General features: G+C 33.4%; 2 protein-coding genes across 2 annotated transcripts; both read left to right on the forward strand.

Moving 5' to 3' along the window:
• Positions 1-418: 418 nt before the first annotated feature.
• Positions 419-2,843, forward strand: PBS2 (cysteine and histidine-rich domain-containing protein RAR1). Its single transcript, XM_012996804.2, has 5 exons — positions 419-717; positions 1,205-1,287; positions 1,989-2,149; positions 2,268-2,500; positions 2,589-2,843. Exons 1-5 carry the CDS (start codon positions 628-630, stop codon positions 2,679-2,681), a joined length of 660 nt encoding a protein of 219 aa, XP_012852258.1. The 5' UTR covers positions 419-627; the 3' UTR covers positions 2,682-2,843.
• A 5,295-nt stretch (positions 2,844-8,138) lies between these two features.
• LOC105971814 (uncharacterized) lies at positions 8,139-15,149 on the forward strand. The gene is made up of 27 exons (XM_012996712.2): positions 8,139-8,918; positions 9,586-9,724; positions 9,840-9,911; positions 10,074-10,145; positions 10,227-10,298; positions 10,384-10,455; positions 10,560-10,631; positions 10,760-10,831; positions 10,918-10,989; positions 11,070-11,138; positions 11,239-11,310; positions 11,399-11,470; positions 11,571-11,642; positions 11,732-11,803; positions 11,892-11,963; positions 12,056-12,127; positions 12,219-12,290; positions 12,375-12,446; positions 12,534-12,605; positions 12,693-12,764; positions 12,872-12,943; positions 13,018-13,089; positions 13,184-13,257; positions 13,342-13,476; positions 13,565-13,906; positions 13,986-14,356; positions 14,463-15,149. Exons 1-27 carry the CDS (start codon positions 8,801-8,803, stop codon positions 14,841-14,843), a joined length of 2,997 nt encoding a protein of 998 aa, XP_012852166.2. The 5' UTR covers positions 8,139-8,800; the 3' UTR covers positions 14,844-15,149.
• The last annotated feature ends 738 nt before the right edge of the window (positions 15,150-15,887 follow it).

The raw sequence follows: 15,887 nt of genomic DNA on the forward strand, positions 1-15,887 counted from the left end.
TAGTAGCTATATAACCGCCACTCATCGGTAATTACAAAACTGTGACTGAATAAATAATTGCAGAATTGCTACTCAACAGGTAATTATAGAACTGACATTCAACATGTAATTGCATAACATTCACACACCAAGTAATTACATAATGCCACTCAACATTGTAATTACAGAACTGCCACACCAAAAATAATTACGTACCATTCAATATTAATTACAGAAGTGCCACTCACCAAGTAATTGCAAAACTACGACTCAACAACATTTACAAAATTGCCATTCATAAAATAATTACAAAATGTCATTCACTAAATGGTTCAAATTTTAATTCAAATTCTGTAAATATTTGCTATTATTTAATGTGCTTTAATAAATGGCTGATTCTTCCCAAAAAAAATTAAATAAATAAATGGTTGATTGAAAGTATTAGCCCTTGGGGCCATACTAAAACTCCACCACAAGCCCGGCCCATCTGCCCGGGGCAGACTTTTGGCCCAATTGACTGTCGTTCGATAAAGAAGACTTCTATTAAGCATTGGTTCCGTCTCTCTCTCTCTCTCTCACACACACAAAAACACACACGCACAAGCGCAGAGAGACAGCCCCCAGTTGCAGACAAAAAAAGCGAGAGAGATGGAGAAGGTTCTGTGCCAGAGGATCGGATGCAATTCGATGTTCTCCGAAGACGATAATCCAGACGGTTCCTGTACTTATCACGAGGCCGTATGTATTCTATAGCCTTCTCATTCTCTTTTATCCTATTAATTTATTTACCACGATCGCTTATGCTGTGTGTTCCGTTCCATCTGCGTAGTTTAATTCATGGTTGAAAAAAGTTCAATTTGCTTTTGTATTTTGTTTTTTTCCGATTAGTTGTTACTTGAACATCTTGGGAGATGGAACCGAAATTGGATTTGACCTGGTGTTGGCCAGTAATTTAAGTTGGTCGCGTTTGTGAAATCGAAATAAGTTGATTGAATGTAATCCGAGATGCAGATGGCTAAATTTAACTTAGTTGATAAATAAAAAACAATCAAGAGGCATAGTTAGACGTATTTCATATATGTAGGGTTGTACTTTATTAACTGGAAATTACCTTCCGTTCGTTTATCAGGGTGTAGGTTGAATGTTCTTCTGTTTTTTGTCCAGCTGATGATAATGGATTTATATATATCTCTGATACTAACGGCAAGTTTGCTCGTCTTTCCAGCCAAGATTTCACGATGGAATGAAAGAATGGAGCTGTTGCAAGCAAAGGAGTCATGATTTCAGTTTATTTATGGACATTCCTGGGTATATATTCTCTCTTTTTTTCTCCGTTAACTTCGTCATTAAACATGAGATCGAGCAAGCGTTCTACTGGCCTCAAGCTGTGATTAGCACATGAATACATGGTACCTCTTTATCTAGGTGCCATTAGATACTGATGCACACTTCTTGATCTTTGAACATGTTGCTTCTTAGCTGGACGACTACGCATTTAGCAATTGATATGTTTGTGGTAGTTCAAAGTGATTTTGTGTGGACATCGTTCTTGATCTTATCCGTACAAATTTAGAGTCTGATACTACCTAACACAATATTACACATTTGTTTATGCAAATTACCATCACTTATCTTCCGATTGGGCTTTTCTTGCATTCCGAAAGATGTTTAATTCCCTTGTGGCATGGAATGTTAACTCACCGTGCGCTTGCACTCACAATAAAGGTGTTTACCATATAGAAGATGAACCATTCATGTGTAATTAATCGTTGAGTTCCATGTCCTTTGGATGAATAGTATTTGCTATTGCCTTATAACTATCTATTATTTGTGAGTGAAATCTGATACCACTGATTTCTGAATTTGCATAACATATCAAAGATGGCAGTTGTTAGAGTTCCTATGTGGTTTATTGCTAATGTTTCACTGTTATTCACATGAATCTTTAACATTCTTCGATTTGTGATTAGAATATGTCAATGTAATCTGATTGCTATTGATATATGAAGTTGCAAGACAGGAAAACACACATCTGAAAAACCGGTGGCGGCAAAGGCAGCTGCAGCTCCAAAGCGACCTGTTCCTGTTTCTGCTCCAACTCCAGTGGCCAATTTGTCTTCAAAAGATTCTTGTTCTAGGTGCCGCCAAGGGTTTTTCTGCTCTGACCATGGTATTTCTTTTTGCCCGTCAGTCCAACTTTTTTGTATGTAGTTTCAAATTACTATTCCTTTAGAACCCTAAATTAAATTGTAGGTGTTTGTTTCTTCTAAAATTTCACTCTTTTACAGGTTCACATACCAGACAACTGAATCCAAAGCCTGCAAGTAGTGAAACTAAACCGGATATCCAAGAATTCCAACCACCTCAACCAAAGCCTCAACCGAAGAACGTTGTTGATATAAACCAAACTCAAATCTGTAAAAACATAGGTTGTGGTCAAAGTTTTAAAGAGAAGAATAATCATGATACTGCATGCAATTACCACCCTGGCCCACCCGTTTTCCATGACCGAATGAGAGGGGTATGATATACATTTCGCCATCCCATTAATTTCATTTCTCGCCATTGGCTCAAAGTTATGATTTTTTTTTTGGTTTTTTTTTTGGCAGTGGAAATGTTGTGACATACATGTTAAAGAATTCGACGAATTCATGAGCATAGCACCGTGCACAAAGGGATGGCACAGTGCCGATCCAGCGTAGTCGTAAAAGCCCAAAGGTTTCGTTTCTTTCTCCATTTTGAAATGATTTATCTAAATTGGAAACTTAATTTATGCTGCATTTTTATCATGACTGTACACCCCTCTTTGATCATAATCTTCATATTTATTAACTAGTGACCTTAATCCTCTTTACCTTGGTTAACTCCTTTATTCATATGCCCACCAAATTAAATTATATAAATGGAACAGAATGTAAATAATTACACTATATATATAGATAAATATATATCTCAAAAAAAAAAAAGTCCTTTTTTTCTTTCTTTCTATTCACACAGTAACAAAGGAAGGGAATTTTGTTGAAAGAAAGATTTGTCAGATTTTCATGTGCTCTGAGAAACTCGGCTGACCAAATAAATGAAGATTAAAAAACTTTACACACACATAAACATATATATATATAATACATATATAATATATATATATATATTACTATTTTATATATATGTGTGTGTGAATTGTATAAATCATGCCCATATAGAATGAATGTGTGATGGTTATCACGGGTCCTATGATGGGTATCATAAATCCCCTTATTTAATTTCTTATCAACAAAAAGCAAGTGGGTCCCACTCAATCTCTCTCTACTTCTTTTCTTCTGTTCAGATTATTAAATTGACCTTTCTTTTCTTCTTTCTTAACCTTTTCTCCCAAAATAGAGATGGGTTTTCAAAACTCCTAAAATTAATAAATTTAAATAAATTTCCTTTAATTTTTTATTCATGTTATTTATATTAAATGATTTTATTTTATTTCTGTATAAAATTCACATGGGCCATAATATCCAGTGTCTATGTTCGTCGTAAACAATACCGACAACCAGAAGGCTTCACGGAGCATAAGCATTGCCATTTCTAGAGAGAGAAACTTTAAAAACTTGAACTCACACGCTCCACGTGGCAGTAAAGCCATGGTGAAAAGGGCCAAAACAAGAATCTCACTCAATCATTGTAGATATACGTACCAAACAGATACGGGTCACAGTTTACATACAATCAATTACCACATAATTAACGTTTATGTTTATTTAATAATTATAATTATAAGTCGCATTAGGGTCAACCTATTAAACCAAGATCTCCCCTTTGTTAATTTTTTTTTTTTTTTTTTTTATCTTCGTTATATTAAATTTAGGCTACGCAATACATGTTCTTAGATCGATAGGTTCTCCTAATTAGATGATGTGCGTTATAACCTTTGAAAAGTGATTATGTTTTTTTTTTCGTTCAGAATCACTTTTGTAATGTTTGCCATATTAATTTTTACTTCGACTTCTCTAAGTTTATTTTTAATTTAACTCGTAATAACACCGCCCGATCAAGTTTGTCCCGCATTGGTTATTGAACGAACGAGAGTTGATGTACGGTGCATATTCGAAGTTTCGGGTTACATTGTCTTAGAAGCCTTTCGAAGAAGGGTTGAATGTACAACAATGTTAAAAGAATTGAATTAAATGGCAAATAAATACAATTATAAATGTTTTAACCACCAAAAACAATAATCACAGCACAAAAATTGTGTTGGGGGTAGAGAAGAAGCCATAGAAAGCGACACGACACCCAACACAAAAATCTTTTTCAAAGACCTCAAAAAAGTGAATAAAAATTAAATCGCGTTAAATGCCAGTGTCTACTGTCTACACTATGCTATACGGAGGGGGGTGGGGGGTGGGGTGGGGGGGGGGCCCACACCAATATGTCACGCCTGTAGGAGGAGCGATGCGCAGCAGTGCTGACGGCGGCCCACCGGCGGATGCGCCGCTGCACGGTGTCTGGTACCTGCCTAATCCCTATTTTTTCACTTTTATCAATGGGCCTACCCTTTTGCTTCTCAGTCCCAGGCCCTACAACCTCTCACGTACCGACACGTGGCATCCCCTCTCAGTTGAATGTCTTTTGGATCTCTCCAGAATATTTTCTCCTCCACAAAAGATTCATTCATCCTCCTCCTCCAAAACAGCTTCACCTATTAAATATATATAACAATAACATTAATAATATAGATTAAATTATGAGCGGATCAGCCGATATTTAATTTAAATTGGATTCCGCTGATTATAATTAGACGGTGTTTGACTAAGCTTATAAGACGTTAAAATGAACTTATAAGATGTTTTAGAGCTTATAAGCTCTTTTAAAGTGTTTGGTATTTTTTTAGAAAAAAAATCTATTTTTATTTAAAAATAAGTTGTTGGAGACCAAATACGATCTTTTTAAATAAGTACATCTACCCCTATTTTTTATTTAAGATCTTATAATGAGGAAAAATAGGAAATAAGATCATTATCCAAACACTCTACTACTTTTTATTTAAGATCTTATAATGAGGAAAAATAGGAAATAAGATCATTATCCAAACACTCTAAAAGTTAATACTAAGAATTAGATGTACCAGCTTATCAGCTCTAAAAACATCTTATCAGACGTAAGAGCTTATCAGCTATTTAAAATAAGCTTAGCCAAACACCCTCTTAGTGTTAGAGGGGTTATGGGTTCTGCTTGGATTTTTGTTTTTCTTTTTCCAATTATAGAATCATAATTATACTTTTATTTAAATTATCCACATGTCACTCATCCGCATCCAATTTTCCTATTAAAACATACCATTCGATCTAAATTTGCACCAATAATAATAATAATAATAATAATAATAATAATAATAATAATAATAATAATAATAATAATAATAATAATAATAATAATAATAATAATAATAATAATAATAATAATAATAATAATAAACATTAATATTAATTAATAATAATAAATAAAATTGAGATTTGTGGATGAATAGAGCAGACAAAGCAAAGAAGCTTTTATGAAAAGTCATGCTGACTTCTTTCGTCAAAGATACTGCTACTGTCTCTGGATTTTCATTCAACTTTTTCTCAAATAATATTTTTTCTCAACAAATTATTTTACAGCATTAATAAAATAAATATTACTAAATTCAAATTGGAATTTAAAACAACAAAAACAGTGGTTTTTGGTTATTTTTCGAGGCATAATTAATTATCTTATAGTACGAATGATATATGCCGATACAAAGCAGGATACTGCAGCATTTAATTGATTCCACTTTTCCTTCTTATTTGTATTTATATAATTAATTAAACATTTCAATTTTATTCTCAACTGTTCAATTAAATGTCCGGGGAAAGAAGTTGAAAAAATAATAAATCAATAATAACAATGATGGCTAAATAACCTAAATCAATAATTTGGCTTTATTGCAATTTGTGGTTGTATTATTAAGTACTAAAAGAAGAGCCATAATTATATTTATATCTCACCACAAAAAATGGTTGTAATACAGAAAATAATACTGCAGAATACTTGTATATTTAATTTGGGGTGAAAATGAACATAAAAAGAAAAAAAAATTGATCCACACATTTTATGATATGATTTTTATATAGTAATTAAATTCCATATTAATGTTATGTACATCTCCCACGTGATTGGGGACTTCTTCTGTGGGCATCTTTCTATTTCCTACATCTTATAGCTATTCAGCCTAATATCATAATTCACTATATTTATTATCTGCAAATATCTAAAATTGTTAAAAGAATAATTTAATATTTAGTGAACTCATAAAGCCACAAATAATACAAGAAATGTATTTTTCCAATTCTATTGTATTAAAATAAAATATTGGGTAAATAACACTTAACCCCACCTAATTTGAGTTTTGTCCACATGACCCCCTCATAATTTGAACTTCGTGTACATGATCCCCTTGTATTTTTAATATTAGCGCATAACTCCCCTATGTTATTTCACTCGGTAAATAATCATGGTCAATAGAAAGATGAATTTTTTAAAAGCGAGGGATTACGTGTTATATTGAAATTACAAGGGGTCATGTGCAAAAAGTGCAAACCACAGGAGTTAATTGTTATTTTACCCTTACAAAAATTAAGATTATTTTAGTAAAAAATATTTATCAAAAAGTTATTTAAATTTAATTTAATAATCAAATTAGTATATAAAATAATTCATCACATCAGATAGAAACTCAAATTAATTATATTTAGAGATCATAATATATACATAATACATTCTTGAAAGACATTCAAACAATATTTTGCTTTGTTATATGAAATGAAATGAAATAAAATAAAATAAATAAGTAAATATATATATGTACATATACACAAGTAAGAGAATATCCTGTGACCCCATAAAATTTCCAAATATCAACAACAAAAATTCATTAAAATCGCAGTCCCAATAAATGATTCCATACATAATTGTGAAAGCTTGATTGCATCACCCTGCTCTGATCCTCACCCAAAAGGCTCAAATTATATTTCCTTACTCATCAAAAAAAATTATTATTTTTCTTTATTAATATAATATATATATATATATTTTTAAATTTTTTTTTTATCATGGTTTCTTCTTTAGTAATATAATTTTTTAACCCAGAGTAAAAAAGTTACCTTGGACTCCATACTAAGAATGTTTTTCCTCCAATTTGACTGCCATTGCTGTCAAATTAAAAAAGAATAACTGGCCAAAAATAAAAAAAAAAATTTTAAAAAAAAAACAATAAAGAAATTCAGCAATGAAAACGAATAGAGAGTGGAAATAGCAAAATTATCGTCCTTTACGTTTCAACCCAGCCATTGTAGCCAGAGAGTTATCGAGCACGCCCCACTCGCCAACCCCACACGCGAATTCAACAAGTGTAGCCACGCGCTTCCTTTTTGGTCCATATCATTATTTGGAATCATGTATGCATGTAGAATTGTAGTATAGTCCATAAGTTATTAATTTGGAGTTCAATAATTTATGCACCTTGTCTTCTTTGCATTTTTGCATGTTGTCTTAAAATATGTACCTTTCCTTCATTTTTTTTGTCTTTATTATAATAATAGTATACTTTTGTATGTGAAAATACAAAAATAATTATATACTTAGATTCGATATAGACGAGTACAAAGTAATATACAAATATGTACTTAAACTTTGCCTAACAATGTATATTATAGGCTAATATAATCTATTAAGTGATGTTTAAGTTTCAAACTAGTAAAAAAACCACCTAATCCTACCAACTTCATGATTGAACTTAAAAGCTTATAAGTATAAGTCGGATTGTATGGCAAATTACAATCTCCCTGGTGTAAGATGAAATTACGAAAAAAAATCATTTTATTTTGGTTAAATGTAGCCTCCCCTATTAAACTATGGATTTCTTTACGAAAACCTCCATGTTGAATTAATATTTTTGACACTGTAAGATTAGGCGTGTAAGTTAATAATACATTGCTAATGAATTTTTTTGTAATTTAATATTATCTCGGGGGTGACCGTAATTTGGCTTTGGATTTTATTAGTAAACTTGAATAAGATTATTGTTAATGAAATTTGATTTTTATTTTTAATTTTTAATTAATTAACTTATACTTGTTGAAATTGATTAGCAAGGCGCGTGTATGGGAAGAAAGGAAATTGAGAAAACCAAAATAATAATAATCTGTCAAAAAATGCAACTACTTCGGGAAACGGCAGTACGGCTGACGGCTGCTGTTAACACTACCGCCCGTCTATCATCTTTTAACTTGATAGTTTCTTCCCACAGTCACTGTTTAACGTCGCCTCACCGCCGTTTAACTATATCTTCTCTCTCTCTCTACCTATACGTACACACATATATATATATACACAATTTTTTCTCTCTCTTCATAACGCAACGTTGCAAATGGTGTAACCTTTGTGTACAGTACTCTCTGCAGCGCTGTTGGGAAACATTTAACGCACTCTCTCTCTCTCTCTCTCACACACACACACACTCACTCTCTTCCCTTATTGCTTCTGCTGCTCTGCCTTACAGTTCACGCCAAACGCCTGCTTCTCTGCAACTATTCTACTTTCTCTCTCTCCCTCTCTCTCTCTCTAAAAACACATATTACTACAAACGCACAATACCTCAATTCAATTCTGATTTGTCTATCACATTTCAACTATGAGGAGAGAGAGTGTGATAATTTGTGCCGAGTAATAAACTGAAGTTCCAATTCTAGGGTACATTTTTATTGTATTTCCGCCCCCCCCCCCCTGTGTATGCGCATCTCTGCGGCGTGTTTGAACAATGGTGGATGAACAAGGTTTTTTCGTGAAGAGGAAGACAAATACGAAAATCTGGTTGCTCTGTTTTGCGCTGGTATTCTCGCTTGTATGGCCTCTCGCCTCATCTCTCAGCGATGAAGGTATCCTTCTTTCTTCTCTGTGTTCATTTAATTTTCTGAACTCTGCGTTAATGGTGCGTTATCATTTTATTTGAATTTGGGGGGTTTGTCATAATTCCATTGTGGGTATTGACCTCTGAGATTCTATTCTCCTTGTGGAGAATGTGACTTTTGGCCTTTTCTTATTTTTTATTTTCTCTTTATTTGTTGATTTATTTTTTTGCACTTTATGGTAAATTGAGATTTATGAGTTTAAAGCTGTGATGAAGATACTGTCTATTTTTTCTCATGGTGAATGATGAGAGATAAAGTTTTTGATCCCCTCTCTCTCTCTAAAATCCATCTTCGCTCTCTTTAATTGATTCCTTGATTTCAATTAAGTTTTCATCATTAGTTAGTAGCTAGAATTGATCTCTCTGATTTGGGGAAAAATGAGTGTTGTTATTTGCATGTCTGCTGTTAATTTTGTTCATTACCCCCCTATTAGTTTCTCTCTTAACAGATTTATAATGATTATAACCTAATTAGCAGCCATTGTCGCCTTTGCTGCATTTCCCTAATTTCTAACGAGAAGTCGATTATTTTATTATGGAAAATCCACTGTTAATTTGTTTGCCTGTATTTACGTTCACATATGAAGTATATATTCTTCTATTCGAACTGATGTAACAGAATTATTGTGTAACAGGAAAATCGTTGATGTCCATTAAAGCTTCATTTAGCAACATAGCTAATGTGCTTCTAGACTGGGATGAGGTTCACAATGATGACTTCTGTTCATGGAAGGGAGTATCTTGTGGCAATTTCAGCATGTCCGTTGTTTCTCTGTATGTTTTTTTTCACCCTTTTCAGCGTAAACTGTTTACCATGTCTGCGTTAATTAGTTCTACGTTTGCAGTTCAATCTGTAATTTATCGAGTCATGGTTTGTTGTTGTGTGAAGGAATCTGTCAAATCTGAACTTGGGTGGAGAAATCTCTCCGGCTATTGGAGATTTGAAAAGCCTTGAGTCTGTGTAAGTATATATATATATATATATATATATATATATATATATATATATATATATATATATATATATATATATATATAAATAAGTATGGTGTATGCAAGAGTCACCTTCTTCGATTGCGATTTGTGTTGTTTTAGTTCTCACATGCCGCTCTTTATTACGCAGAGACCTTCAAGGAAACAAATTAACTGGTCAAATCCCCGACGAGATTGGAAACTGTGTTTCTCTTGTATTTTTGTAAGTTCAATACTTAGGTATGTAAGTTTAGTGAATGTACCGATGACTTTTTTGACCAAGTTAATGATTGTTGTATTTCAGGGACTTGTCTGATAACATGCTCGAAGGAGACATACCATTTTCAATCTCTAAGCTTAAGCAACTCGAGCTATTGTGAGTCTTGTTTGTACTATTATATCCTTTATAATTTGTATGTTTTTAGAAAGTTGACGTTCAAGTTGTGATATATCTATAATAGGAATTTGAAGGACAACCAGCTAACTGGTCCGATTCCTTCAACACTGACACAAATTCCTAACCTAAAAACACTGTAAGTCATCTTCTGCACTCTTAATCGTCCTTAAGACACCGCACAATTTATGTCTTGCTCGTTTATTTTTACTGAATATGCCCTGCGGTGTGCATGGTTTGAAGTGATCTTGCCCGAAACCAGCTTGTGGGAGAGATTCCGAGATTGATTTACTGGAATGAAGTACTTCAATATCTGTAAGTGAAGCCAGTTTACTCTCAAATATATTACCCCAATTATTAATGGATATACTTGCCATTTTTCTTTCTTTCGTTGAATGTTTGTGCACTTACCATTTTTCCCCGTTTACATTTTTGGTGCACAGAGGATTGCGAGGAAACATGTTAACAGGAACATTGTCCCCTGATATGTGCCAATTGACTGGCCTTTGGTACTTGTAAGTTTTCATCCACGGTTTTTTCTACAGCTTTACTCTTTAACTAGAAAATGCTGTTTCTAACTTACGGTGTCTAATTTATACAGTGATGTTAGGGGCAACAACCTGACTGGTACTATACCTGATAACATTGGCAACTGCACCAGTTTTGAGATTCTGTAAGTTCTTTAAATGTTATAAAACTATTATGAGTCTTAACTGTTCGATGTCCATAAATTTCTACTTTTTCTTGTGTCAGGGATATTTCTTACAATCAGATCACTGGAGAAATACCGTACAATATTGGTTTTCTACAAGTTGCTACCCTGTAAGTCAATTTAAAATTGATTCCGTTTTTTAAATATTTATGTTTTGTATGTTCATGTGTGGAATCCGAGTTTTATGTTTCATAATTGTTCGTTTGGTAGGTCTTTACAAGGGAATATGTTAACTGGAAAGATTCCCGAGGTTATAGGTCTAATGCAAGCCCTTGCTGTCCTGTAAGTATTCTTATTCATACTAAATTTTTTATTTTACTTTTTTAAAGCTTCTGAGAAGTTGGATGTGTATGATACTTTTTTTCTTCAGGGATTTAAGTGAAAATGAGTTAGTGGGACCAATTCCACCAATTCTTGGAAACCTCTCTTACACCGGAAAGCTGTAAGTTCTAATCCTCTCAATTTTTTTATGCGTTGCTTGGGGCATATTTATACCGTTTTAGGTACTTATAAGTCATAGCATTGCAATTATTTTATTTCAGGTATCTCCACGGAAACAAACTTACTGGTCCAATACCACCCGAGCTGGGAAATATGTCAAAGCTAAGCTATTTGTAAGATATATATGCTCATTGCAAATGTGACAATATTCATATTTCCATCTTTGTTAAAACCATGTTCGCTAATTTAGCTTATTTTGCAGGCAATTAAACGACAACCATCTGACTGGAGGTATTCCTGCTGAACTTGGGAATTTAGACCAACTTTTTGAACTGTGAGTCACTTTCTACATAAATGGAATTTGTTTCTCTTCTCCTTCTTGATAATGTAATATAATGAATGTGGGACATGGCTTTCAACAGAAATCTGGCTAACAACAATCTAGAAGGTCCCATTCCCGAGAACATCAGCTCTTGCACGGCATTAAATCAATTGTAAGATCTCCCGACTTATTTACATAAAGATTCATTTAGTTTTATCTGTGACTAATTTTTCTAATACTTTGTTGTTTCTTTTTCCTTCCCAGCAATGTGCATGGTAACCTTTTAAACGGATCCATTCCTTACGGCTTAAAACATCTGGACAGCCTTACTTATCTGTATGTTTCCATTCTATAATCCTGTTTATTCTAAACAAGCTTCAATTACTTTAATATAAAGAGGATTTTTTTTTTTATTTTTTATCTTCAGGAATTTTTCCTCAAATCAATTCAGAGGCAACATACCACTTGAGCTTGGGCACATTATAAATCTTGATACATTGTAAGTTTTCATGAATCAAATTAAAATCTCAGAAAGTTGCTTGTATTTTTATTTTTGTATGACTTAATTTTTTCTTTGTCAAAGGGATCTTTCAAGTAACTACTTCTCTGGATCTGTCCCTGCATCTGTTGGTGACCTGGAGCATCTTCTTACTCTGTAAGACTTGTATATTATTTTTTTGTATTTCATATATAATTGTTTGATGCAAAATAAAATATATCTAAAGTGTACTCTTGATTTTAGGAATCTAAGTCACAATCATCTTAGTGGATCAATTCCCTCTGAATTTGGTAATCTGAAGAGCATACAAACAATGTGAGCTTTATTCAAATTTAATACATCCCGATAAATATCCAATTTTATGTAAAGATTATATTTCTAAAAATTCTATAATTTATATAGGGATATGTCTTTCAACAAGTTGTCTGGGAGCATCCCTGAAGAGTTGGGGCAAGTGCAGAATCTAGCCTCTCTGTAAGTTAATCATACAAGTTATTTTTTCGAGCTGTTCACTAGTCTTTATAATAGACTCTTATTTCGTGCATACGTCACTTCAATTATCGTTGGTTTCTGATTTGCAGCATATTAAATAACAATGCTTTGAGTGGAAAAATTCCTGAGCAGCTAAGCAACTGCTTAAGCCTAGAGAAACTGTGAGTTCTATTAAATTTATCTTTATTTCGCCTGGAGATCTTGTTGTCAGTAACTAATTCATTTTGTTATTCAGGAATTTCTCTTATAACAACTTTACTGGGTTGGTTCCTGTAGGCAGAAACTTCTCTCGGTTCTCACCCGACAGGTACAGCGAGAAACGAAAAGAAAATAAGATTTTTCTATCAAACTCAATTATGTTAAATATATTCTTGTTACTTATGATGTTCTTTTATAATCAGCTTCATTGGCAATCCGTTATTATGTGGCCACTGGTTGGGCTCAATCTGTGATCCATACCCCCCAAAGCCGAAAGGTACAACAACCCTTTTCGTTTTTTGCATTTCATCTATATTTTTTTTCTTAAATTTATTATTAATCACCTTTGATCTTTCTTCAGCTATATTTTCAAGGACCACAGTAGTTTGCATCGCATTAGGCTCCGTCACATTGCTCTCAATGATAATAGTTGCTATATACAAATCCAACCAGCCAAAGCAGTTTATCAAAGGCTCTAACAAGAGTACCATGCAAGGTTGGTTAACCATTCACTCTCTTCATTATTTATCTGTTCAAAATTCGAAATTCCGGTTTTGATACCGTTTTTATTCCCCTGTGAATAGGTTCGACGAAGCTGGTTGTGCTTCACATGGATATGGCCATTCACACATACGAAGATATAATGAGGCTCACTGAGAATATGAGTGAGAAATACATAATAGGATACGGAGCTTCGAGCACAGTATACAAATGCGTGTTGAAAAATTCCCGACCAATAGCAATTAAGCGACTCTACAATAATCAGTACCCTAACGACACCCGTCTGTTCGAAAACGAACTAGGCACAATCGGAAGTATACGGCATAGAAACCTTGTCACCTTGCATGGCTACTGCTTCTCTCCGCAAGGGAATCTTCTCTTCTATGATTACATGGAAAACGGATCCCTTTGGGATCTTCTTCATGGTATAATGTTTACATTTTTATTTGAGGGTTAAATAATCTTTTGAAATTCAAAATAATAATTGTATTATATTCATTGCAGGGCCATCGAAGAAGGTGAAACTGGACTGGGAAATGCGTTTGAAAGTTGCGGTTGGAGCTGCACAAGGGCTTGCTTACCTTCACCATGACTGCAATCCGAGAATCATTCACCGAGACGTGAAATCTTCAAATATTCTACTCGATGGAAACTTCGAAGCCCATCTTTCCGATTTTGGAATAGCAAAATGTCTTCCCACTACAAAAACGCATGCGTTTACTTATGTTTTGGGGACAATAGGCTACATTGATCCAGAGTACGCAAGAACAATTAGGCTAACTGAAAAATCAGATGTTTACAGTTTCGGCATTGTGCTACTCGAGCTATTAACGGGAAAGAAAGCCATTGACAACGACTTGAACTTACATCAGCTGGTAAGTAAAACTATTCCCCAAAAAAATTGAGTTTTCTTGAGTTTTCATCTAAAAGAACACGAAGAAAACAAAAACATGATCTTTTTTTTTTTTTGTATTTTTGTAGATGCAGTCTAAAGCGGACGATGATACGTTAATGGATGCCGTGGATCCAGAAGTTTCCATTACGTGTACGGATTTGTCTCATGTAAGAAAAGCATTCCAGCTGGCATTGCTTTGCACGAAACAGCATCCCACAGCGAGACCAACTATGCACGAGGTTCGCAACGTTCTCGTCTCTTTGTTGCCTTCTCCACCAAAGAACACAACATGCTCAACAAATACGAAAAGTGTCGACTACGCACAGTGTGTGGTTGGTAAAGAACAACAGCCTCATCACTTGCAAACCCCTCAGCAGCAGCAGCAGTTACAACAGGACAACAGTTCATCATCCGATGCTCAATGGTATGTAAGATTTGGTGAGGTTATTTCCAACAACACTTTTTGAGTGGATTAAGGTTAATATTATGTCGTACGGGGTATTTAAAGGAAGGGATAAATGTCATCCCAGTTTTGTTTTGTTGTTTCCCTCGTAAGAGAATTTACTACAAAACCATATAACTTTTGAGGGAGTTGGCAAGTAATTATAAAATAGTTTAATTTGTAATATAGTGTTAAGTAGGATTATCAAAACTCTGATGCTGCAATTACTATTATGTCCTTGGATGGTGATGTAACTACTAACACTAGTTAAAGAAATTTGCATGGAAGCAGTCCATGATTTGATAATTTAATATGTGATCCACTTTTCAGAGTTCCTTGTTTTATTCAAGTATTATACGGCAATATATATATATATATATATATATATATATATATATATATATATATATATATATATATATATATATATATATATATATATATATATATATATATATATATATATATATATATATTAGAAGGCGATTTAATTCCACGGATAAAATTTAGGGTAAAATTCGAAAGGTATCATTTACCCCTCTGAAGTATAGAAAACATCAAACGTCCCCCTATTTTTGATGGTCAGTAGTCAAACTTTTAACGGTGTTAAATTTGAGCGAGAAATGACTCTTTTATCCTGCTTTATGTAAGATATAATCCGTAACTTTGTTAAAATTTATTTTTGTGGATTGTTAACGACTTTTAGTGTTCATTTAAATTGGATTTTTTTGTCGATTTTAGGGGTTTTCAAAGGTTTGAAAAGAACGAAAAAAATCTGGTGGATAATGGCCAAAATTAAGCAACCTATACATAGAGATTTTTTGGGGTATATTCGTAAAAGAAAAAAAAACCTCTTAGTAACAGCCGGTCAAAAGGTTTGACTAACGGAATTAGGAAAAAAACTAACGGTAGGGGGGTATTTGATGTTTTCAATACATCGAGGGGGTAAATGATACATTTCGCATAGTACATGGGTGCAAAATGAATTTTACCCTAAAACTTAATCTGCAGTTAATATATTCACATATAAGCATTTTTGAAGATTGTATTTAAGAGATTTTTCACATTA

This window comes from Erythranthe guttata, chromosome 6 (assembly GCF_056151865.1).
Source record: "Erythranthe guttata isolate IM_541 chromosome 6, IM_541, whole genome shotgun sequence".
In the NCBI taxonomy this organism is placed as follows: domain Eukaryota; kingdom Viridiplantae; phylum Streptophyta; class Magnoliopsida; order Lamiales; family Phrymaceae; genus Erythranthe; species Erythranthe guttata.

Bases quoted from the DNA above. Each gene is read 5' to 3' on its own strand.
- PBS2 (XM_012996804.2), top strand. From the start codon at position 628: ATGGAGAAGGTTCTGTGCCAGAGGATCGGATGCAATTCGATGTTCTCC. The intron at 718-1,204 runs GTATGTATTCTA...TCGTCTTTCCAG, and splicing joins CCTGTACTTATCACGAGGCC to CCAAGATTTCACGATGGAAT. The intron at 1,288-1,988 runs GTATATATTCTC...TGATATATGAAG, and splicing joins TTATTTATGGACATTCCTGG to TTGCAAGACAGGAAAACACA.
- LOC105971814 (XM_012996712.2), top strand. From the start codon at position 8,801: ATGGTGGATGAACAAGGTTTTTTCGTGAAGAGGAAGACAAATACGAAA. The intron at 8,919-9,585 runs GTATCCTTCTTT...ATTGTGTAACAG, and splicing joins CTCATCTCTCAGCGATGAAG to GAAAATCGTTGATGTCCATT. The intron at 10,299-10,383 runs GTGAGTCTTGTT...TATCTATAATAG, and splicing joins CTTAAGCAACTCGAGCTATT to GAATTTGAAGGACAACCAGC.